Below are 24,861 nucleotides of genomic sequence, written 5' to 3'. Positions count from 1 at the left end.
TAAAAGTGTTTTTTTTTATATTTTATATCAATGGGACTCTCCTGGTTATATAGAGGTTAAAATTTTTAATTGTAATTTGAATCAAGCAAAGTTCAAGTGAACATTCAGGAGAGGCCTTTCATAAAATCATGATTTACTTCCAGTGGATAACAAAGAGGACATGCGGGTCATATGCTACATAATTGCTAAGATTATCATTGTTTGGCTTGTCTGCGGCCTGAGGAAATTGCATGGGTTGGGTTAAGGTTCAAAAAAAAGTTTAGATGAAGCTCATTTATTTTAACCTGGAATGCAGAATGCGCTCTTGTCCAATTTGTTGTGAAGCTCATTTTGGACTTTCCAGGCAACATTTGTAAAGTTGTAAAGAGTAAATGCCATTGGTGTTGATACATGATCCATCTCCAGTAAAAGCTATTTAAAGTTTCTTAAGTAAGATTTTTTCTTACATTTTGTAAACCATATTAAAATGGAACTATAAAGCTTCCAGGCATGTAAAACATAACTGGAAAGTTAAGCTCATATTTATTGTCGAATCAACCATTCTGAGAAGCATCAGTATCGGTTTATACATAAAACTGCATTAGAAAAAAACTAAAAAACAAACAAGACTTAATAAGATAAAACTTTAGATTTAGTTGGTTTCAACTTTGAAATGAGAATTGTCAAGGGACAACAAATAATATAGTAGCCCATGCTTACCAACAGCAGGTGATTGACCATAAAATCTGAGCAGGATTTAAAATCTTTCCTCTGTGCCTAGTGTCTTACCATTAAGTAAATCAGAGAGCTGCAGAGACAAAATGTCAGCTTTACAAAGAGCTCAGTCATGTGTTTATACTCCAAAGGGAAACAGCTTCAATTTGAATTTGGGAAGAAAATCAGCCAAATTATAAATTAATTCTTGGGAAGATAGAGCCTACCCTGGAACACAGGACGAACAAGATCTGAGTAACTTAGCAACTGTGATTTGGTATAAAGCAGTTTGCCTGTGTTAACTGACTAATGTGACACTAACTACAATGTTCAGTTCCATTTTGTTTCTATTGGCTTTAAGACCCAACAGCAAATTAACTAATTTAGTTTTGAGCTGTTAATGGCTATATCAATCTAAATAAACCTTGAGGTTTATTTACAAAAACATATGAATTGCAAGCATCCCATTTGGACATTCATGGTTAATGTCTGTTCTGTCTTTTTATTAGCTAGTAGTGATGTAATCTGTTTGCAATGTTTGCAAATAGGAATTCCTGGTGTACAATGCAGGCACTGGAGTATGCTTCGACTGTGGGTGGTACCCATGTGGCAGTCTCGCATACCCAGTATATGTGGTGACTATTATGGACCGAACAAAGGAAATCAAACATTGTACGTTGCTGGAAACTACTTTAGATGCTATGTCTGATTAGACATAGTACATATTCTCTATTTGTGAAGGTGAACGCAGGCACAAAACACGGAACCGCTTTTGTGATGCAGACCAAGCGCCAGCCACTACAATGGGCTGTAATAAATAGTTTTATTACAGAAACAACTGCTGTTATTGTGGTCCCTTCCCCAAGGCGTGATTACTGCTCTGGGCAGTAGCAGGACTGATTCAACTCTAGTCTACAAACACTCACCCCTTAAATGTGAAGCTTAGCAAAAGGCCAATGTCATCTTCCTATTTAAATGTCACTTTGATGCACATACATATGCTTTGATGCTTACCAATTTGAAAAATGCTTCAATGCAAGGCTGAAAAATGCACTTTTGGCTTGCCTTGTGTTCAGAGAACTTCAGACCATGAACAAAAGTGGAACAATTCAAACCAAAATATTATTTTTGAATGGGCAAAAGTCATCAAATATACAAGGGAAGCTGAAACCCATGAATGTGCAAGAAGAACTTTTCTCATTCAAAAGGTGGCAACGAGTCTAAACAATCAGTCCCCCTTTGCAGCTGAAGTGGCTGCAAGTGTTGGGAACATAGTTGGGAGTACTCAGCACCCTCCTTCAACAGGAGGGGGACATGCAAATGTTTCGTTTTAAAAGGCAGACACAACAGCTCGAAAGTCACAATAACTCTAGCTTTAGGCAGCAGCTGTGAAGATATTTTTTTCTCTCAGAACTTACAGGCTGCTTTGCAGTATGGAGCTAAGAACACAGAAACAATATTTTGTCAATTTTAGATGACAATGGAATGCAAAATGGAGCCACAATACAGACGGTAAACCTGAGCTTTTATGTGTTAATGTTAATTTGTGTTGATTTGCTTTACTTGAGTTTTACTTTTCTCTAATGATCTCTCACTGTCTGAAGTTCAAATCCTTGAAGTACACTGGTAAGATATAGCGTTACACCAATTTGAATGCACTAGTACGTGATTGTTTGTATTTTAAAAGTCCACGATGAAAGTACTTTATTTTGATAGTAAAGCGGATATATACGGCTGTGGTTCATGCTGCCTTGATGTATTCGTTTCGCACGGTTTACGTTCTGTCCGTGTGCGTCAGTCGTATTGCGCTCCTATGTCCGTGCGATCTGTGCCTGACAAAACGCTCCAAACCTATTCGTTCAACACGTTCATGGCAGCTTCAGTTTTCTCCTTTGGTTTCTCCACAACTCTTTAAAAATTCCGCCCAAAAGGAAAAAGCGTTCTGTCCCCTCTTTTGGGTTTACTGCAGATGTAAGTACCGCTGCTACGCGTACGCGTACGCTTAGCTTAGCTGTGGCTAGCTTTGACTATCATGTTGACAGTATTGTTTAATGATTTTTAATTCATTTTGGAAATTATATGTAAGCGTTTGTTTATGTATATATGTATGTAATCATTCGTAGATGAACATTTACTGCCCACACCGTCATTAAACCACATACATATGTATTTGTGATCATAAAACGTTACTGATACAAAAAGCTTCGTGATAATCAGAATATTACTTTAAATAAAACAATTACAAACCTATACGTCAATTTTACACATAGATATTTGCAATAGTAATTAGTTATATTTAGTAATAATTAATCAGCGAATAAAATGTACCAATTTCTGGTTCTACAGGTGTACAACAACTATCCCGAAGACCTAGGGGCAGCTCTTTACAGAGAACCGTTTGACTTCAACGCCGAGCCGCCTTGGGATCCCAGCTGATAGTGGACGAGTTCCTCCCGGACTCATCCATGTGAGTCAGCTAGTTAATGTTGTACTGTACAGTACAGTGTGTACATGTTGTCAGTTCAAGCATGAGTAAAATCATGTTAAACAATTTATTTAGTCACAGTTGCCTTCTTGTGTGTAACTCGAGAAGAAATAAAACATCTCAACATGCATCACCAAAATAGCCACAGAGACGAATGAAGTCATGGCCCAGTTAAGTCAGAAATAGTTTGTACTTTTTTTAGGCGCTGCACATCAGATCTATTCTCAGATAATTTTTATAAACATAGTTTCTTGACAACATTTGTATTGGTTATTTCTGGTATCTTGATCTAGCACTGTGCAACTCTTCTGCTGGTGGTGGGTTCGCCACTCTCTTGTCTTATAGAGACATTGTTGTTTAGCCTGGAATCTTTTACATTAAACATTTCTATCGAGCATTTATTCACAGGTTTTTTTGTTGCTTATAAAATACCCTGAAAAACATTATTCTTACTGGGTTCAGCTGTTGTCTCCATGGGGATGGACACATGTACATTTTGGAACATTATAAACATTCAAAGCAAAGCTAACACATAACCATAGGTACCCGGAGGTGGTGGAACATCAGAAATGTAACATAGTGCGCCTTTACAAATTTGCTGACTAATGGTTTTGTTTCAATGACTACGGTAACTCATTCCACATATATTTAGAGTTTGAGTTAAGGGATTCACATTTCCCCAATCTTCCCAATGAAATGAAAGATATTTCAGCTCAAATCAGAGCGTTGTGCGAGACACAATTGAAACACATTGAGTGTAATGTTGTGCTGGTGGTTCCTGTACAGGCCTTAGTGGCAGATGAGAACTTGCTGAGGAAGAATCTCTGGGTAAAATCTGTGCTTATGACCTGGTGGGAGCCAATTGAAACAAAGATGTTAAAATCTTACAAATGGCACAAAACTGAGATTTAAGATCTGGATAACAAAAGGGAAGAAAAAGCTTCAGTTGTAGTCATCTGGACTCAGTTTGATTTATATTTTTTCAAACTGAGTCCAGATGACTACAACTGAAGCTTTTTCTACTATGGAACACGCCTGGACGAATGAGGGATTACACCGACAAAAGGGAAGAAAGTTTTTTACCAGGTTGAAAAATAAAATAAAATAGAATAAAATACAAAAGCTTTGATATGTTGAATCTTTTGGCTTAGAGAAACAGGACTTTTATACAATATAACTCTCAGATTTTTTATTAAGGCATATAAGTGGAATAATATCTAAATTATATAAATGCCTTTTATCATTTTATTTTGACACACAAAATAAGGCAAAAAAGTAAAAGCTTTGAAACATGACTGATATTGGTCTTCTCATTGCCCACATTTGCCGGGCCATAAATCTTCATGTCAAGACTAAAAGATTGTTCTGCTATTCAAACCTGGTTTGAACCCAGATAAAACTAATCTGGAATTAAAACATAAACCGCTTCTAAGACGTTTCTATTGACACTAGAAGAAGCTTCCATACCACATCTTGAGATCCACTGGCTAAGGCTTAGAGGAACTAATGTGCACAAACCTCCTTACTCTCCTCATTTAGTCCGTAGGTTCACTGTAATCTCTTCTATTGTCCAGCCTGGTGACGCATGCTGCAACGCTACTGGGAGTTGAGTTATGACACCAGTGCCGCCAGTATTGTACATTGACTAATGCCAGTACAAAAAAGAATGATCATGGGTCACTAGCTGTGCATTAATGGTGATTGTTGGCTGTAATCGATGGCAAACTGTATGAACCCGTGACCCAGACTCTGTGTTTTTATAGGCTTTTCAGAAGAATAGCCTCTTCCACAAAGCTCTCTCATAACGCTGAAGAATGTCTGCCCTCTGATTGGTTGCTGACTGCAAAATTACTTAGATTGTGCACATAGTTTTCCACATCAGATGGACATAATGCATAAATAGATAGCGCTGAAATGTCCAGAGGTGCCATAAGTATGAAACCATAATTCAACCAGAAAATATGTTTTTACTTGATCTTGTATTTGATTTACTTTCATAGTTTGACGCATCGGCCTAGGACCCAGGGGCTCGATAAGGCGTGAGCGTGACTACTTCGTACCAACCATATTCTTTATGCCTATCGGATTAGATGAAAACGGCTGAGAGGATGAAGGGAATTGCTGATGAACCACAGTATTCTATTGGCCTCTTGGACAGTTGCACAGCCCTCTGTGATGTGATCGACAATCATATTTATGAACATTCTCTGGTGAGGCATTTTATTTAAAATATTTTAATGTACCCATAACTGTTCACATCTTTATCTGACTTTTTCTCACAGTCCAAGAAGAATGCTTTCTTTGTAGCCGACTTGGGAGTTTTAGTGAGACAGCATGTCCTCTGGCAAACCCACATGGCACAGATTCGGCCTTTTTATCCCGTCAGATGCAACAATAGTCCAGCCATTATTGAGGTCCTAGCTGCTCTTGGCACTGGCTTCTTGTGTGCTAATAAGGTACTACTACTTTTTTGTGCATCTACCATCTTAAAAACATAGTACAGGCCCACATGTGCTTTCATCTGAGCTGGTGTCTTTCTCTTTCAGTCTGAACTGGAGCTGGTGCAGAGCCATGGCATCCCTCCTGAAGATATTATCTACAGTGGTGTTTGTAAACAGGTTTCCCAGATAAAGTATGCTGCTAAGAATGGCATTGACCTTCTAGTGTGTGACAATGAAGCAGAGCTGCGAAAAATAGCTCGTTCCAACACCAATGCAAAGTATGTATTTATCTGTGACAGGGACAATATAACTTGATGCATTAAACTGCAATATTAATTGTGGTTGTGAGAATTGTAGTCAATAATACTTTTTACGTTTTTTCTCATACAGATTGCTACTTCAAGTATCATCAGAGACCTCTTATGAGGATGAAATGAGCATGGCTTTTGGCTGTTCCCTCAAAGACTGTAGGCATCTGCTGGAAAGTGCCAAAGAGCTTGGTGTACAAGTGGTCGGTGTTAGGTAATTTATTATGCCATATCTATATCTATATAATATAATATATATAAATATAAATAAATAAATGTGTGTGCGCCTATTTTTCAATTGCACTGTTTTTCCCTCAGATGTCATATTTCCAACACCTGTGGTGATGATGATGATGATGTGTACATTCATGCCATTTCAGATGCCCGTTGTGTATTTGATATGGGTGTAAGTAATACTATACTATGGAACCTCTTTGTGTTCTTTATAAAGAATGATAATACATGAAAATATCTGCTATGTCATGACCCATAATTTGTCCAAGAGCCAGGTACTTTTGTAATGAGGTTTTCGTAATTTATATAGATGTTTAACCACACCTGTGTTTATATTTTATACACGGTAATTGATGGCATTCTTACACAATCATTTCATAAAATCTCCATACAAACATTTTGCCTGACTACGCCTAAAATTAGATCTACTGATAATCTGAAAACCAGTAATAGATATTTGGTGTTTTTTGACCTCTTAATTTCCCCCTCCATTTCAGGAGGATATTGGATTTGATATGAAGATCTTGGATATTGGTTGTTTTGGCAGCCCAGTGATTCAACTTGATAAAGTTAGTGTGTTTTATAGCCCTCAAATTAGAATGGAAAAAAGCAAGAAAATCAAATGCTGTGTTACCAAGACTATGCTTTTTCAGATCAGTAATGCAGTCATGTCAATGGTGGAGCTCTACTTCCCTCCTTCTTCTGGAGTTTCTCTCATTGCTGAACCTGGCAGCTATTTTGTGTCCTCTGCTTTCACCCTGGCCGTCAATATAATTTCAAGGGAGATGATTGCTCTGCGAGGTCAGCAAGACGAAGACCATGGTGAGTTGCATTGTTTTATACGCTGGTTAGACATTTTTAAAATGACTTGTTGACAGTAATGATAACAACACTCCACAGATGTCCCTTCTCCAAACGACCTGCCAGCTTTCCAGTATTATATGAATGAGGGCATCTATGGACCATTTGCTGGCAAACTCACTGAAATACAGATCGCCACACCATCTGTTCACAAGGTGAATATCCAATAACTGCATTGAGTATGCAGTAGTATTTGTTGACTCTTTTAACACTAATATTGAATTATTTATTAATTTATCTGAATTTAATAAGTTGTCTCCATTTCTCAGAGCACAACCCCGGACGCCCCAGTGTTCTGCAGCAGCCTGTGGGGTCCCTCTGGGGATGACATGGACCAGATCGTGGAGCACTGTCTGTTGCCAGAGCTTAATGTTGGAGACTGGCTCTTATTCGCCAATGCTGGTGCATACAGCTTGGGTCAGCCAGTTTGCTCTGAACCGCACGAGTCCTCAACCCCCCCTGTATTTTATGTCATCTCCTCAAGAGAGTGGTGAGATCATCTTCACTATCTGTTCAAATATTTTGAAAAAGAGACTTGATCACAATTACCAAGTTATACTTGCTTATGCTTGTGTATGAAAGACTTCCCGGTGTGGATCAAGGACACAGTTCTCTAGTGAATGTGTTATAGTTCAGCTGCATTCCTTTTATCAATCCATCATTATTTACTGAAAATCTTTATTTGATTCTAGGTTTGAGATGCAGGACACTGGTGTCAGCCAGGAGGCAACACTGAAGAACTTCTGCTTAATTCCTTACTTCTCGAATTCCTGCCAAACAGCTGCTGCACTCTCTGTTCCAGCTTAGCAGTTGCCCATCATCGAGATGGCTCTTAAACTTTAGCTGTTGTCTGTCAGCTTTCTCTGGTCCACATTCCACTTTTGGGTGAAAAACCAATAGTGCAGGAAGAGCTTGCTGTGACCATTACATTACATTTACACTCATACTCATGTGTGTTACGTGCTTGTTTGGAAGTGAAATGTTAAGCAGGAAGCTTGTAACAAAAAATGGAGAACTCAAAGTAAGCAGTCCTTATTACAGTTGATTGATCATATTTATTTCCTTTGCTATTTGCAGTCTTCGTCCATCTGCAAGAAGCTACCACACTATATTTTTTGTGATGGGCTGCAATGTGAACCCCATACAATGTAAGATGTTTGCATTGTTTGGATACTATTTTACATACTATATTAATAGTTACACAATTTTACTGAATACAATTGAGCTACAGAATTTTAACTTTGAATAGTTTTTAGCAAATACATTTTAGCATTCATGGCCCAAATCTAAAAAAGGTCTGGTGTCCAAAAATGACTTACCCTATACATATGAGTAACTTTCTACATTTGGCCCCATCAAAGCATATACTTAATTCTTTAAAAAAAAAAATTGTCTGCTTGGGTGTGATTATGAAGCAGCGTACAGGGTTCTCTATTGAACGAGTGGTTCAGTGTTTTTCCATAAGGATTGATTGTTTTCTTTGCTGCAACCCTTTACCAGCAAATGAAATATCGCTGCTATAAGACAAAGTATATTATCCACTATGTGATTCAGACTGAAAGTGTTCGATATATGAAAAAGACATTGACCTCAAGCACCCTTTTGCTGTTGTATTGTTGGTTATTTATATTTGTTGAATCTTGTGTGCAACTACTGGTGTAAATAATAACATTTCTCTATGGGCATGTTTAATAATTGGGTCATTGGCTGTTCCTGAAGCTTGCCTGTATAATAATAATAATAATAATAAACAATTCACTAAACTGGAAAACTGGTTGAATACTTTTTCCTCCAACTCTACTTCATCAGACCAGAAAGGAAAACATTGTGTGTGAATAATTCACTAAAAGAGGGAATACAAACATGATTTAGTAAGTGACTTAAAAGAAAAGATTAATTGGACAGTCCAAATAAACCCCTCATATTGTGTAGAAACTATAGACATTAATTTGTTGACTGATAATGTATTGGCCTATAAACAACTTGAATATAATTGTAGAACAAAGTTAAAGCGAATGATTACATTGCAATATCAAATGAGATGTAAAGAAAATATACTTTAGTGTTATTGTTGTATCCATCCATTGAATGGTTATATCAAACTTGTATTAAGTTGAGTAGAAGGTTTTATTCTTATATTGCACAACTGATTTCATTTATTTACAACCACAAGGCTTGTCTCATCATCCATTGATCCCATTGCCTTGGGAGGCAGCTGACCGGAAAGAAATGAACACTTACTGGACAGAGCAGTGATCACCGCTAGGGTTAGGAGGGGTTATTTTGAAGTTCTGAAGTGGTGATCATAAGAATGATCTGCCTCATGGTCCATATGGTCCAGATGGCACTGTAGATTACTGCCAATATTAAGTATAACACTGTTATTTCCTTACAAAACTAATAATTGTATGTTGATGAGCCATGAAATAAATTGACTCATAGTCATATTACTTTAGTATAGAGCATTTCACTCATGTCAGTGAAATAACTTGTCATGCAGTGCACAAAGAAGCAGATTGCAGAATTAAAAGTAGGCCTATACAGGATGCAAATAATAGATTTACAAGACACAGGAATAAAACAGAGGGAACATAATAATTATTAGAATCAACAATATAAAAAGCAGTGCAAGAACACAGAGAAACAAAGGCTTTACACACTCACACAAATGTGGATTTTTATAAAGGGAACACATAAACCTGTAAAGGCCTATAAGGTTATACATGATCAATCAATCTCCGTGGAGGCAAGCAGGTGGCGCCTGCCAAATTTCAGGTCAGATCTGTGGAGAAGTGAGACAACTCATAGTAACAATGCCTTTTAATTAATGCATTTATTTGTTTATTCATTTAGCAATAAACACAACTATTGTATGAATGCCATACAGAGGAGCATTCCACCCAAAGCAATATCTCCATGGAGAAAAGTAGGTGGTAGACCCTCAAAGTTACAGTGCACCCTTAATACATGTAACGTATTTTGGCATCTCTCAATGAGACACGTTCAGGCCACTAACAAATGTAAATTGCGCCATCTGCTGGTAGTAAAATATAGGCTTATGCGTGAAATCCCCCAACCATGGGCAGATTTTGATTTTCATGTTTTAATTCAAGGACTACGTTTTAAATATGTTTACAATAGACCATTTAGTGTATCCCATATCCAGAATATCACTTCGTGTTTTAAGCTTCAGTGTGCATATACTCACAAAAGAAAGGTTTTTATGCAGGCTCATTTTAGATTCGGTGAGTACGCTTATTTCTCTCGGCATTAAAATAAAAGACAATCTGGGGCTCTTGTCGGTCTAGTAAAACTATAGACTACAGTCATTAATGAAGGCTTCATTTTCACATGATGTAACGTTAGTTTTAAGCATTTACAGGCAAGTTATTCAAGAACTAACATAGGCAATGCAGCACGACGTGTATTTGTGATTTGAGATGCCTTTCTTCACTGGGTGAATTTGACACATTTCCTGTTTGTGCTGGAGTCCAGCAGCAGAGGGTTGCATGTGCGCTCATCAACACAGAGAGGGGCAGCCTGCTGGAGTTAAGATGGCGGCATGTGGCTGAAGAGGCTGGGGAAAACTACTCTCGATCGCCATTAAACGACTCATATGAATCCATATAAATACTGTGTTGGAAAGAAGATCCGCTTCGTACATCGTTCACGAATAAGTGGGTGATTCTGAACTGACCATATGACATCTATACACTTTGTGGTTCACCCGCTCCCCGGGACCGAGGATCAGCTCAATGACAGGTATGTGTAGCAATCGACAAATAAAATAAAAAATAAAAAATTGAATATTTTTGTTCAGAGTGTGGCAGCATGTATTCTATCCAATTCGCCTTAAATATGTTGCTAATGTCATATGTTTGCACGGGGAATTACACGTTTTAAACCGATTAAAGTGTTGATAAAAGGCCCGGTATCGAACAATCCTCGTTAGCTTGCAGCTACCCAAACAGTCGGTACAGCGGTTGTTAGCCGCTAACTTGCTACTGTGCTAACGTTAGCGCTGTAGAGGGTTGGCTCACAGTCAAAGTTGAGATAGACAATGCGGGTTGGGGGATGGGATTTAGAAAGAAGAATAAAGGTCGTGAAACCCCAATACACTAGTACTAGGGCTGTTTACTGCTCAACTAAAATGTACTCTAAATTCACACAACCGTGGTTCCTTTGCGGGTGACCTATTTATTTTCACGATCAATGAGTAGGCTTGGCTAACGGCAACCCAACATTAGCTGTGTGCTAATGCTAAGAAGCGAGCGTTTCCAACATACCATGCTGTTGACAAATGTGTGTTGTTTTGGCCTCTGCAGCTGTGGTGTTTTTTAGTTCATAAATATTATGCCATCTCTATAATAAATATTTCCATGTTTATATTTTATGTCAGTTAGCATTGAAACGAATGCACAACTCGGTAATGTGTTTTTAAATGAGGATTGTTCAGTTGGCTGTTCTTACATATCAATCGGCCGTCATATTATGTGTTTTAGTATAGGTGATTATGAGAAGGTGACTGTAAAACCTGTCGGCTTAGTCTGACTTAATGAGACAAAATTCCCCAATGGTTTGCCTTCCATTGGTGGGTGGTGGCTGCATTGGTTTTGTCCATTTCTCGATGAATAAATGTATTTAAAAAGAGGTCTGCCAGGTGAGAGATATGTGCGACCTGTATTTTCTTAGGTGAAGTGATTTGTAATAAACCTAATATATATCCCCCACTGAGATTAATCGGATTAATGAAGTGCTCTACATAAAGACAAAGACAAAGAGGTTAAAAAGTCATACTGTTTTAGAATGACCTTGAATTTATGCTGTGGTTGTTCATTACATGTATAGAAAACCATTGTTTTAATTGACTAAAACATTAACCTTGTAATGCTTGTTGTAAAATCCACTTGGACATCTGTTAAGTGTTGTCCTGCAGTTGAAGCAGGTCATGACGGTATCATCCTTGGACATGCCTTCTCCTGCTACAGTCACCATGTGCTGCTGCCCACCCTCATGGTCTGCTCTGTGAATGACTTGTACTTGTCAAAGCTGTACCTCTGAAATAACAATAATAATCTTAAGGGATTCTGGCACATCTGTAGCATTTGTACCCAAAATGGGTTCTCGACTGAATAAACTTCAGTTCAAACAAATATTTGCATAAAATAAGTAAAATGCCCAGTTTTGTCATTAAGTCATCCTTACCTTTTTATATACTTAGGATCATTGTTGAGATTAAATGAGTGGTCAAAGAGGAGTTGTATGAGCGTTTGGTTTATGGCCATATTCATACTTCATAACATATCTTTGATACAAACACTTGAGATTTGTATTACAGATTGATCCCGATTTGTCATTGATTTGATACTAGTTTTAACAGCTAGTAGTGTTTATTGCTAAGGAGACATTGTATTGTAAGCCTTATAAATGGCTGCTCATTAAGATTGCCTTAATTATTTTTATCATAGTGTTAACTTTTCTTTGGCTTTTCTCTGACATCAAAGCAACAGGATCATGTTTAATGTTTTTTTTTTAAGTGGCTAAACTTGCTCAGTCGACAATAATATTTTTAACCATTCAAGCTTGCCTTTTTGGTACTGTTTATCACCTTGCATAAGCCCTGTTCAACGCCCTCAGTGCTGAGGACTGTGATATCCATACATTTTTCTTTTGCACTGAATGATTATGCCAAAAGCAAACTAGTGATGTGTCTTTATAATCACCTTTTTTATAAGTAGCAAAGATTTGTATTTATTTATTTGTGTTCTGTTTTGGCAGGCTCCGTGAAGTTTCTGAAAAACTCAACAAATACAGTTTTAACAGGTGAGTACTATTCTACACTATTATACTGGACCAGTATCATTTACATGTTTTCAATTTTTTTGAAGTTCATATTGATAATACACTGACAAAAAGTTCATGTGCAAAGTTCTAAACAGAAACTCTGAATATACTAAAGATGGAACGTGTACCCCTAAGTCAAACTACATATAACAGCAGAGGGGGGGTACATTTTTCATTTGTCTAACCTGTGGTAGCAAAATAAAGTTATCTGTAGTCTGAATGGCACTTGTATTCTTGCCTTTACAGTCACCCACACCTCAGTCTGCTTGAGCAGGCCTCCCTGAAACAATGTGTTGTGGGCCCAAACCATGCAGGATTTCTCCTTGAGGTAACATTTTAAACACGGCACAATTAAATATGTTTTATCTGTCTATGGTCAGGATTCAAATCTTAATTGCTTATTTTTCAGGATGGCCGAGTTTGTAGAATTAGCTTTGCCGTCCAGCCTGATCGCCTGGAACTTAGCAAACCGGATGGCAGTGATGGGTGAGACTTCAAATTCAAATGCAGCCTGCCCCAGAAATTGTTTTTATCTTTACATTGCTTATCAAAAGAGATTGCTCTTGATTCCCAAGGCAGCAAGTTAGGAGCATTTCAGTATGCGTGTAGTCGTTAAATGGGTATGTGCTTGAGGCTTAAGGCCCCTTTTTTAAAGCATTTTTTAATAAAGTAATGCATTTTCTGATGCCGTGACCTTTGTTTGAAATGGTGCATCTACTTGTTCCAGAGCAGTGGGATGTTATTGCAACTATTAAAATGCAAGATTGTATCTTTGGATATTAAGCTCTTTACAGTCTGGTGTCTTATTTGAGCTCAAATAATTTATTTTTGGGTAACGGCAGTATTTTTATCGCTTCAGCCAGACATAGGTGTTGATTCATTTTATTTATTTTTATTTGGTTTTGACAAAAAATCAAAGTGTTATGAATAGTAGACATTTGAAAAAGAAACAGATATTATAATTGATTTAGTAATGCCAACAGAAATATATTCTGTTTTGCTCTTTGTGACCAATTCAAGTTTGTTTTTTGAATGTCCTTTTAAAATTCTAACCAATTATTTTCAGAAAATACAAAATGAGTGAACTATACAATTATGTGGTTTTAATCATTTCTGTGTTGCCACAGTAAAAAGAACACAGTTTTATTGAATTAATATGGAAACGCAGCGTTTGTTGAAGGCATCCCTTTACTAAGAAACCTCAAAATAGGAGAAGGCAGCCGCAGCCGCAGCCCGAAAACCCCAATAACTATTTAAATGGAAAAAGTGGAATGAGTTGCAGCCAATTCACATTCCCAAGGGTGTTGCCATGCTAGTCTCCAAATTAACCCTTATGTTTCTCAATGTAATGTTGACAAATTTGAATTTGACACAAAAAACCTGGGTACATAGCTGTCATATGCCCAGATCTAATTGTCCTTATTCGGTACATCTACGGGTAGTGTAACCTATCTCCCATCTTTTGTTTCCAGTTCAAAGTTGAGCAGTGGTTCAGGGACAGGAAGGAGCTCCAGGCCAGGCAGGACTAGTGATCCGCCCTGGTTCCTGTCTGGTTCAGACACTTTGGGCAGACTGGCAGGCAACACCCTTGGGTAAGTTCTGGCTGTGTTGACCGAGACAAATGGCCCTGTTAAAGCTGCGTGTATTAAGCTCGGCACTAACAAGGCTTAAGGTGCACCCAGAGACCACAGTGTCACGAGATAGACTTATGTCATAAAAGTGTATAAAAGAGATTATAGTCTATTTAATACTGTATGTTAGGTGTACTTTTTTTTTCATTTTTTTTTTTGTGCTGTAGTGGTAAGATTTATTAACATTTTCACAGCTGCTCAATGTATTTTTAAAGTGCAAGCCATCATCAAACTAAGTACAAAACATATTGGTTTGGCAGATTTGTTTATATGCCTTTTTTTTGTTTATTGTGGAATAATAATTTCAAAGTGAGATCTGCAAGACATAAATTCTGCTGTGTTAAGTGTATGAGCTCGTCCTGCACAATGTACAATGCACAATGCAGATTTAGTGTTTGCAGATTCCTTAATATTCCTTATATTAAAAAAAATATTATTCTTCATATATGGTGAAGAAAAACGTTTGGTTATAATTACTTCAAATACATATTTTCCTAAATAAGATCTAGACCTATGCTTTAAGCCTATGCTTTCATAATTCAGTTTGGACATTAGCAGGACATTTAAAAAATAATTTGCCATCCCCATGTGCATCTGCCCTTGTCTTGTGTTTATTTGGCAGTCATCTCTGACCTTGCCTTGTGCTGTTTGTGCACAACAGGAGTCGTTGGAGCTCTGGAGTAAATGGCGGTGGTGGAGGAGGTGGTGGTTCAGGAGGATCAGGGGGCAGCGGAGCAGGTGGGGGCAGCAGTGGAGGAGCTGGAGGAGGTGCTGGAGGTGGGGGCAGCGGGGGCACCTCTGGTAGGTCTTCCACAGCCGCTCGGGACTCTCGACGCCAAACCAGAGTGATACGTACTGGGCGGGATCGCGGTTCAGGTCTCCTAGGCAGCCAGCCCCAGCCTGTCATACCGGCATCTGTCATCCCTGAGGAGCTCATTTCTCAGGTAATTCTTCAGTTCTACAATGTACTTTATTAAAGCTGTGGTACATGATTTTATCCTTGTAAATTAGGGAGATTATACTGAAAAAAAGCCACACTTTGTGACAAAATGAGATTGTAGCTCGCTGTCTGCTTCTGATAATAAAGTACTTTATCTAGTGTAAACCGGTGTCCTGTCGAGTTGATTAACTTGACTAGTTGAGCTGCCCAGTTGCTCTGGCAAGTAAAGTTCATTTGTGGAGCACAATTTGTACACAAAGTAATTCAAAGTGCTTTACAGGACAGGGAAATATGCATTAATCACATTTTAAAAAGTCAATCATTATCAAATGAACATTAAAAGAGAAGAGTGCCTTTCAGTCATATGCATGTTAAAGGTTTTAGCCTGGATTTGAACATCATCTTCAGAAAGATTGTTCTACATCCTAATTGCATAAAACAGATTCCCCATATTTAGTCCTGACTCTGGCACCAGCAGGAGGCCAGTTCCTGAGGTCCTCAGAGTCCGAGATGTACTTTGGTGCACTTTGGTGCTACGGAGAGACTTGTACACAAGCAAAGCTGCTTTAAAGTCTAGGGAGCCAGTGCAGAGACAACCTGAGAACAGGAATAATGTGATCGTACTTCTTCGTCCTGAAGGATCATAAAATGGTCATCTACGTCCTGTAATATACCATTAAATAACTAAATAATTCGATAGGGAAATAGTTGGCCATATTATAGTTTATATCTGTACTCTGTTGGAGCATAATTTGATGGGAAATATAACTGTTACACAAAATGACCTTTTATTAGAATGTGTGTCTATGTACAACATTATATTGTTTTGATATGATTTCTTCTTCTCTAGAACTTCTTAATATATTGTGTACTTATATACAACTTAAACATATAGTGTATATAGTTAATATAATAAATATTTTTGTCCCAATACGTTAATTTGAGCTACTGGCATATCAACACGACAAAACACCGGACATAAGAGACATTAGCAGTGCTTGGATTGACTGAGGGCCCATTGTAAAGATGTGAATGCACACAAAAAATCATGGATTTGAATGTTATCAACGATGTGACAAAGAGTTCGCATTAAATGCAACCTTCCTTATTTGATGGTTTGAAAATCAAGTACCGTATTTTCCGGTAGGGTGCACTGGATTATTATGAAGCGGATAATTGTTCATAAATAAAGAACACCGGACTATAAAGAGCATTAAGCGAAACAAAACGGATAGATAAGTCAGTCAGTTGAGCTTTATTAAACGCATTCAACTCATTCAGATCAACATTCAGCGTATTTACAACAACTCCCAGACTTCCTCAGGTATAACACGTAAAATACAACACAATACACTCACTTTTTCAGTTCATCCCTCATCCACAAATCCCTCAAATTCTTCATCTTCATTGTCCAAGTTTATCAGTTGGGCTAGATGCCATACATCCTGTATCCCCGGATCCATCTCGTCATCATCCAAGTGTCGCCGCTGTAACCTTCTGATGAGTCCGGCCTTTGTGAAAGCTCAGACCACAGTTGGGACTGATACTTTATACTTTAGCCCAGAGTTTAAAATCTGCGTCGTAAGTCTCTTGCGATAATATAATAGATCCATGGTCTCTTGGCAGAAGCCAACTTGGGGTCCTTAATTCGAGATCCTTTATTTAGGTGTCCGCGTTGTTCCTGATGTAATGTTGTAGTAATAATGTAGTTTACATTTTGAGTGCCACCAGCGCCGTATGTAGCGGTAGACAACTGTTCCCAGAATGCTTTGCATACATGTTGTTGGGACTTCCGGTTCCGGAGTACCGTAAATGTGCTTCTAGACTTCTGTATACACAGTGTACCACACAATCACTTCGAGGTCAGTAAGCACAACCAGAATTAATCCATATATTAAGCGCACTGGATTATAAAGCGCACTGAAATTAATTAGTGCGGAAAGTATTATACACCTGTTTGAGCTTAGATCTGATGACAGGATTTATCTAATTTAATATGATTAGTCAATGTTAAAGGTGGATGGATGTAAGAAAAGATGAAACAATTAAATATAAGTTAAATATAAACCGATATGATTCATTATTGTACTAATATATTTTAATTGTTAAACATTTTTGGTCAAGTATAGGATTACTGTCGGATCAAATATTTGGAATTTATTAGAAACATTTGATCTTTGTCATTGATATTGAAATGGGATTCAGTTTTTTTTTAATGACACTCCCCCCAGTATTTACTTTACTGTATTTACATTATTTCTACAGGCCCAAGTCGTTCTGCAGGGAAAGTCCAGGAGTGTCATTATTCGGGAGCTGCAGAGGACAAATTTGGACGTGAATCTCGCTGTTAACAATCTGTTGAGCAGAGATGATGAAGATGGAGATGATGGTGATGACACCGCCAGCGAGTCATACCTACCTGGGGGTTTGTTGGCCTATCACATATACTTGAAACCATCAATATGCTGATATTTGAGACCCTAGATCTCTTTAAACCCAATTACCATATTTTTATAATTGAACATCTATTATAATTAAAGCCACGGTAGCGGCGATGATGGCAACCGCCTTCCCGCGCGACCATGTTTTCTGCTGCGTTTTGCGGCATACCAAACAACGCTCAGTAATTCACCGTTGATGATTGTGTAGTTTGCGATTCAAATAGTAGTTTGTCCTGACAAATTGCAAGATTGTGCTGAACGCAGACCTGAGCAGGGAAAAAGGGAGAGAGAGCCTCGGTGACCCGGGACTTTTCATTGATGTTCAGGGGGTCAAAAATACCCGAGTTGTGACACAAAGAATAAAGCCCAAAGAATAAAGCCCAAAGAATAAAGCCCAAAGAATAAAGCCCAAAGAATAAAGCCCAAAGAATAAAGCCCAAAGAATAAAGCCCAAAGAATAAAGCCCAAAGAATAAAGCCCAAACGGCGTGGAGGAGCAGCCTTTTCTGCCTGCACGTGCCCGGAAACGTAAAAAGTCCCTTAGCTCGTCCGAGGGTTCTGGGAATGAGCAGCAGGATGAGGCTGAAGCTATTGATATCCGGGGTGAGAGCAGAGACTGTAAGGTGATCATAAAGCTTGCACAGGATAGTGCATCCTTTAAGGAGTGGAATTCAGTGGCATTGTCAAAGAGCCTAACTGTAGCTGTGGGAGTGATCAAGAGTGCGAGTGTCCTGAAAGAAACACGGTCAGAGGAGTTATCGTAGGTGTCCCTACGGCGACGTCTGTGGATGAAGTTAAGGAGAATTTGACTGGAGTTACGGTGGTGGACGCTAGGCGTTTGAAGGTGACCCGGTTTGGGGTAAGATGTGACAGCTTGTCGGTAATGGTAACACTTGAAGGGAGGTGCCTGCCTAGTAAGGTGTTCATTGGGTACATGTGCTATAGCGTCAGGCCATATGTTCCGCCGCCCCTGCGTTGCTTTAAGTGCCAGCGCTTTGGGCATATTGCAGCGGTCTGTAGAGGGAGGCAAAGATGTGGTAAATGTGCAGGAGATCACGAGTATGGGAAGTGTGACGTGGGAGCAAAACTGAAGTGCTGTAACTGTGGGGAAGAACATAGCTCTGCCTTCGGGGGATGCAGGTTTAGCAAAAGAGCTGCTGAGGTGCAGAAAATAAAGGTCTCAAGGTATATCCTATGCAGATGCAGTCAAGAAAGTTTCAAGTAACGAGTTTAGAGTAAATACAGAGAGGGGAGCCAGCGCTGCTCCCAGCCAGGGCGAAATGAGAAAGGCCAGCGTGGCTCCCAAGACGTGTGAAGGTTTCAAGAGTGGAGGTCCCAAGTGTGCAGGTTCCAGAATTAATGAGAATACCCTGGTTGTGGATAGAGAGGATTTTGTACTCTTTATGGTGGATGTTGTAAACTGTGCTGCTCAGACTCAAAGCAGAACTGAAAGGATCAGGATCATTGCTAAAGCTGCAGGGAGATTCCTTGGAACAAAGGAGCTTGATTGGGCAGATATAGAAAACAGGCTAAAGGCGCTTAATGGGAGTCGGAGTGATGGGGGTCTGCTTTTGGGGAGTCAGAGTGATCAGAGTGACGAGATGGGGGTGGGGGTGGTCTCCTGTCCTCGCCCAGTCTCGTAGACGCACGGCTACCAAGCAGCGACATCAGTGGACATATTAAAGCCTATAGAATGAAGCCTAAAGAATAAAGCTGTACGGTGGAAGCACCGAACGTCAAAGGGAAGATGAAGAAGAGTCTCCCTGGAATAAAGCCGGTTGGTCTCTGAAACAACAACAACAACTATTCTAGTCACAAAGACATATCATGACCTCATGGGCTTTGTAACACCAAAGCAATGGAAGGAGTACTTTTACGGACTACGACAGAGTCTGAGGACTACGTCTGAGGAATAAAGTCTGGCGGTAATGCAACACTTGGATGCCAACCGCCATAAAACAACAACAACAACAACAATGCCTAAAGAATGATAATTCAATGCTAACGCTAAGACTGCGGCACGAGAGGAAATGTCCCATCAAAATAAAAGAGGAAGAGTAAGTGAAGGCATTCATTGCGCCCCTGCTGGCCAATAGTGAAAAACACACAATATCTGCAATGCACTTTTTTTCATGGTGTCTCGAGAATATAATCCATGAGTTTCAAACAAACCAGACAATGTTGAGTTTTTCACACAATGTGTAGGGGGCGCTATAGAGTCAATTTTTTACATGGGTATTTATTATTTCCAATCAGACCATAAAAACGCATTAGTGAGCGAAATATGAGCTCCGTAGATCAATTCCATTAGGCGTGACTTGTCCTTGAAAAAACAGGAAATTAAGTCTTTTTTTAAAGGCGTGTTACGCGGAGATCGTAAAGAATATCAATTTGTTTCTGAATATTTATTAAATTTCAATGTCTCTAGATGCAAAAAGTGTTGTTTTGAGCTCGATCGGACAAAAAACATAGGACAAGTACGATTTTGAAAAAAAAAAGGAAAACATTGATTCAACATGGCTGACTTCCTGTTTATCATAGAGCGACGCTGCCAGGTGTGTTTTACTCGTCAAAGGTAGCTCTATCACTGTCCCAAGTTTCATGTGCCTAGGCCCAAGATTAAGAGTTTCATGTTATTTCTTTTTTGATCTAGTTTAGTTCCCGTCAGCACTCCATTTTATTCGAGTTTGGGCCGAGCCGATCGCGTCTATGTCCCCATGTGTGACTTTTCATCAATGTTCAGGGCGTCAAAAATGCCCGAGTTGTGGCAAAATGACCATGGAAGAAGAAGAAACTAGGCAAGAACAAAGACTCGTCACATTCCATTCCATGGAATGGCTCGAGCCAAGTCTACCTTTGCTTAAATGGTTCAGTTGTAGTCTTTACATTTCTCTGTATTACACTTAAAACACTATCAACATTTCTGATAAAGACCATCTGTCTCAGCATAAAGAAGTTGTATAATCTCTTCTCTGTCCTGCTTTCACACAGAGGACCTGATGTCCCTGTTAGATGCTGACATTCACTCGGCCCATCCCAGCGTCATTATTGATGCCGACGCCATGTTCTCTGAGGACATCAGCTATTTTGGCTACCCATCGTTCAGGCGCTCTTCCCTGTCCCGCCTAGGTTCCTCTAGAGGTAACTTTTCCTCATGTCATCACAGAAAAGCAGGGTGTGGAATGTTCTGGTGACGGTTTGTTTTTGGGATTAACATTTAAATTTTAAATAAGATCTTTTTTTTTTCTTTGTTTGGTTGAGTAGCTTTAAGAGATTCATTTTAAATTGTGGTCAATTCTACAAAGCTCTCTGAGAAAGGCCCACCTGTGTTTGCCCACTTCTGTTCACATGAGACAGTCTCTTAAAAATCCACATCTTGCACATGTGCATGCTTTTCCTTCTACTTCCTTTTCCTTCCGCTTGAGTGCACAAACCCTTGTCACCCTTAGACATCCAGTCAATTTTCTTTCAAATTTGCTCCTCTAGATTTCTCTTTTCTCAACACTATGTTAATGGGTCTTTCCCAGAGAGTGGCTTATTTCTGTCCCACTGGTGTGACCTTATTGCATACCAGTTCTCCTTCTGCCTTTAGAACGGGACTCTGAGCTGCTGCGGGAACGGGAGTCTGTGCTGAGGCTGCGGGAGCGTCGTTGGCTTGATGGGGCCTCGTTTGACACAGAGCGAGGTTCCACCAGCCGTGACGGAGAGCCCAGCCTCGACAAGAAGAGCATTCCTGTGCAGAGCCCTGTGTCCCTGGGCGAGGAGCTGCAGTGGTGGCCTGACAAGGTAGATACCTTAAATTTAGACTAGCTGTGTGCGTTTTCTGTAATGCAAATGTCTAATGTCCTCTTAGGATGGTGTGAAGTTTGTGAGCATTGGAGCGTTGTTCTCAGAGATGGTCGCTGTAAGCACCAAAGGGGAGTTGTACCAGTGGAAGTGGTCCGACCCTGAACCTTATAGGAATGCACAGGTGAAGACTTTGGTTAAAACTACTTGCTTTTCTAATACTGTACTTGCTACCAGGGCTAATGCTCAACTACTATTGTTGTGTTAATTATATAAGTCTTTCTCACAGAATCCATCCATTCACCACCCACGTGTCCCTTTCCTGGGCCTGGTCAATGAAAAGATCACCTTATTGTCTGCCAACAGCATCAGAGCCACCGTAGCCACTGAAACAAACAAGGTACTTCATTATTCTTAAATTATTCATTATTCTTAATAAGTTGCATCTTGATCATTAATACTATGTGTTTTTTATGTTTTACCAGGTGGCAACTTGGGTGGATGATACGCTCAGCACCGTGGCCTCTAAATTGGAGCACAGTGCCCAGGCCTTTCCTGAGCTGCAGGGCGAGCGCATGGTGTCTTTGCACTGTTGTGCTCTCTACACATGTGCGCAGCTGGAGAATAGCCTCTACTGGTGGCAAGTTTCATTTGAATTATTTAGACTTAAATATGGCTGTATATTGATTTTGTATTTTACTGTCCTCTGTTTGGTCTATAGGGGTGTTGTGCCTTTCAGTCAAAGAAAGAAGATGCTTGAAAAGGCCAGAGCCAAGAACAAAAAGCCAAAGTCTAGTGCTGGCATCTCTTCTATACCCAACATCACTGTGGGAACACAGGTAAAAAACATAAACACTTTATTTCAGAATATAAATCTTGATTTGAAAACTGATTTTTATATATTATTTTTGTCACAGGTGTGCTTGAGGAGTAACCCACTGTATCACGCTGGTGCAGTGGCATTTTCCGTCAATGCAGGGATCCCTAAAGTGGGTGTCCTCCTGGAGTCTGTCTGGAACATGAACGACAGCTGCAGGTTCCAGCTGCGCTCACCAGAAAGCCTCAAGAGCATGGAGAAGACCACCAAGACACAGGAAATAAAGTCAGTATCTACATGTACTGCCTACCAGGGTATTTGGATAGACATTATTTGAAAGTTGCCATGATCAATTCTATGTTTAAAAAAAGCTTCTGTAGAGCTGTGCACTTGCCCCAAAATTCATGCATATGAATGTTAACAAAATGGCCAAGGGTTTAATTAATTAACCTTTTTTTAACTAGGTAAGAACCCGTTGAGATTGAGCACACACATTTTATAACATCACACATTTAAAATACATTTAAGTGTTTAAGAAAATAAAACAAAATCAACATTTTAAAAGCACAAAGATTTTTTTTTTTTTACGATTCCCTCTCTTTATCTTTTAAAATTGAACAAAACCCCTAATTGAAACCATTTCATGCAATCTCAAGTCCGACTGTAAGGGCTTCCAATCTGCAGGCACTACATGGGGGAAAAAGCTTGCGTCCCCCAGTCAGTCCTCACACAAGGGTCAGACAAACCAAACGGATGACCTTCCACTCTCCACACCTGGGCACACAAGTAGGAAGGTGCACAGCAGAAGACAACTTTACGCACTAAAAGCATCCAATGTGTGAACCTCCTGGCACCCAAAGCCCATCCAGCCTTTGCATGGACTTCACAGTGATGGGTGCGCCTCCCGCAACCCGTGAATCTCAGAGCCCAGTGATGCACAGTATCCAACAATTTCAGACATTCTGAAAATTCTTTAATGTTAAGGGCATCGCCATAATCCAACAGAGGCATGAAAGTGGCCTTTACCAGATGTTTGTGGGGTTCAAGTGTAACACAGGCTTTATTACTATAGTAAAAAAACTAGTTTTATCTTCAATTTTTAAGTAAGTAAGTGAGCGAGCTTTAAAAGAGAGCTTAAAATTTAGGGATTGCAAGTGAGACTGCACTACGATAAAGTTTGACTGTAATGTCTCAATGGTCTGTTAAAGTGATGTCGAACAACAGTAAAGTACCACATCATCGGCATAAAAATGGTACATGGTGGACGGCTCAGCACAAATATTATTTACATATATGGAGCATAAAATTGGTCCCAAAATGGAACCCTTAGGCATTGCCTTGGTCACACTAAAAAAGGAAGATGCCCCTGCCAATTTCACACATTGTAAATGATTTGATAAGTATTCAGCAAACCAGTTAAATGCCTGGCCAGAGATACCGTGGTGCTTCTGGATTCCAACTAAAAGCGGAGGATCTACACTATCCAAAAGCCTTGGATAAGACAATGAAAAGGGCAACACAATGTTTTTTTTACATCCAGAGCTTGCAAGAAATAATCTAGAACTCTAAAAGTAGCCGTTATCGTACTTTGATTCTTTCTAAAACTGGACTGAAAGTTGGATAAAATATAAATACATTCTTCCTCTTTTTACAGTTAAATTGGATAATGCAGCGTTAACAGTGGATGCTTTTTATGGTCAATTGTGTTTTGTATAGTATGTTTGATTGTAAATGAACTAAAATTTGTCATGCACAATGACAGGACTGAAAGCAAGCCTGAACTGGTGAAGACGGAGATGGGCCCCCCTCCGTCCCCCGCCTCCACCTGCAGTGACACCTCCTCCATTGCGAGCAGTGCCTCTCTGCCCTACAGTAAGTATATTCTTTCTCTGGAAGTTCTCACAACCCTCTAGCCTCACAAAACAAGCAGTGGCTCTTCCCTTCCCCATTATCTCGCTGGTACAGAACCAATTTCTTTCTGGCTTTCCCCTATCCTTTTGAAACAGATTATGCACAGATTTTTTTTTTTTTTACTGTGGAAGAAGTGAAACCACCTTGTAGTATGCTGCCTACCTCTATTAAGTTATTAGCACATAAATGGGGTCACACTGTTTAATTATATATTATGTGCATAAATCTTTGCTTAGTCAAGTGCATGTCAGGATTTCATAAAAAGCTCCATAATTCATAAAGTACTCATTATGTTACGGTATAATACTTTAATATGATAATATGGTAATAAATCGGTGTAATCCCTAATTTGTCCAGGAGTGTTCCATTGTTGAAAAAGATTCAGCTTTAGTCATCTGGACTCTAGAATGACTCTTGGATTACTTTATATTATCACCTTGGGGTTGAATAAAAAAATCTGACTATAATGT

The 24,861-nt window shown here is 39.2% G+C and overlaps 2 protein-coding genes across 9 annotated transcripts in view; both read left to right on the top strand.

Annotated features, from left to right (window-relative positions):
* Nucleotides 1-2,019: 2,019 nt before the first annotated feature.
* Nucleotides 2,020-7,900, top strand: LOC140373772 (antizyme inhibitor 1-like). Of its 2 annotated transcripts, none has more exons than XM_072460425.1 (12): nucleotides 2,020-2,205; nucleotides 3,040-3,160; nucleotides 5,179-5,388; nucleotides 5,461-5,634; nucleotides 5,725-5,897; nucleotides 6,010-6,141; nucleotides 6,246-6,333; nucleotides 6,659-6,730; nucleotides 6,815-6,983; nucleotides 7,062-7,177; nucleotides 7,292-7,512; nucleotides 7,715-7,900. In XM_072460425.1, the coding sequence occupies exons 3-12, from the start codon at nucleotides 5,269-5,271 to the stop codon at nucleotides 7,827-7,829; spliced, it is 1,380 nt and encodes a 459-aa protein (XP_072316526.1). In that variant the 5' UTR covers nucleotides 2,020-2,205; nucleotides 3,040-3,160; nucleotides 5,179-5,268; the 3' UTR covers nucleotides 7,830-7,900. The 2 variants fall into 2 exon arrangements, with proteins under 2 accessions (XP_072316526.1, XP_072316525.1); XM_072460424.1 differs by lacking the exon at nucleotides 2,020-2,205 and adding an exon at nucleotides 2,466-2,664.
* A 2,633-nt stretch (nucleotides 7,901-10,533) lies between these two features.
* Nucleotides 10,534-24,861, top strand: part of ubr5 (ubiquitin protein ligase E3 component n-recognin 5) — a 36,778-nt gene continuing 22,450 nt past the window's right edge. For 4 of the 7 annotated variants that reach the window (XM_072461653.1, XM_072461652.1, XM_072461649.1 and 1 more), the window contains exons 1-15: nucleotides 10,534-10,784; nucleotides 12,801-12,845; nucleotides 13,113-13,194; nucleotides 13,276-13,352; nucleotides 14,339-14,458; nucleotides 15,159-15,441; nucleotides 17,703-17,862; nucleotides 20,869-21,018; nucleotides 21,452-21,663; nucleotides 21,731-21,847; nucleotides 21,953-22,063; nucleotides 22,149-22,303; nucleotides 22,385-22,502; nucleotides 22,581-22,765; nucleotides 24,243-24,352. In XM_072461653.1, coding sequence (XP_072317754.1) covers nucleotides 10,723-10,784; nucleotides 12,801-12,845; nucleotides 13,113-13,194; nucleotides 13,276-13,352; nucleotides 14,339-14,458; nucleotides 15,159-15,441; nucleotides 17,703-17,862; nucleotides 20,869-21,018; nucleotides 21,452-21,663; nucleotides 21,731-21,847; nucleotides 21,953-22,063; nucleotides 22,149-22,303; nucleotides 22,385-22,502; nucleotides 22,581-22,765; nucleotides 24,243-24,352 — 1,987 coding nt within the window. In that variant the 5' untranslated portion in view covers nucleotides 10,534-10,722. The remainder of the gene's footprint in view (nucleotides 10,785-12,800; nucleotides 12,846-13,112; nucleotides 13,195-13,275; nucleotides 13,353-14,338; nucleotides 14,459-15,158; nucleotides 15,442-17,702; nucleotides 17,863-20,868; nucleotides 21,019-21,451; nucleotides 21,664-21,730; nucleotides 21,848-21,952; nucleotides 22,064-22,148; nucleotides 22,304-22,384; nucleotides 22,503-22,580; nucleotides 22,766-24,242; nucleotides 24,353-24,861) is intronic. The other 3 variants (XM_072461651.1, XM_072461647.1, XM_072461650.1) reach the window with 2 other exon arrangements.

This window comes from Eucyclogobius newberryi, unplaced genomic scaffold (assembly GCF_026437365.1).
Source record: "Eucyclogobius newberryi isolate DKJ021-1_F unplaced genomic scaffold, fEucNew1.0.hap1 SCAF_3, whole genome shotgun sequence".
Lineage (NCBI taxonomy): Eukaryota > Metazoa > Chordata > Actinopteri > Gobiiformes > Gobiidae > Eucyclogobius > Eucyclogobius newberryi.
Note: the sequence above shows the minus strand (reverse complement) of the source record. Positions and strands in the feature narration are given on the sequence as shown.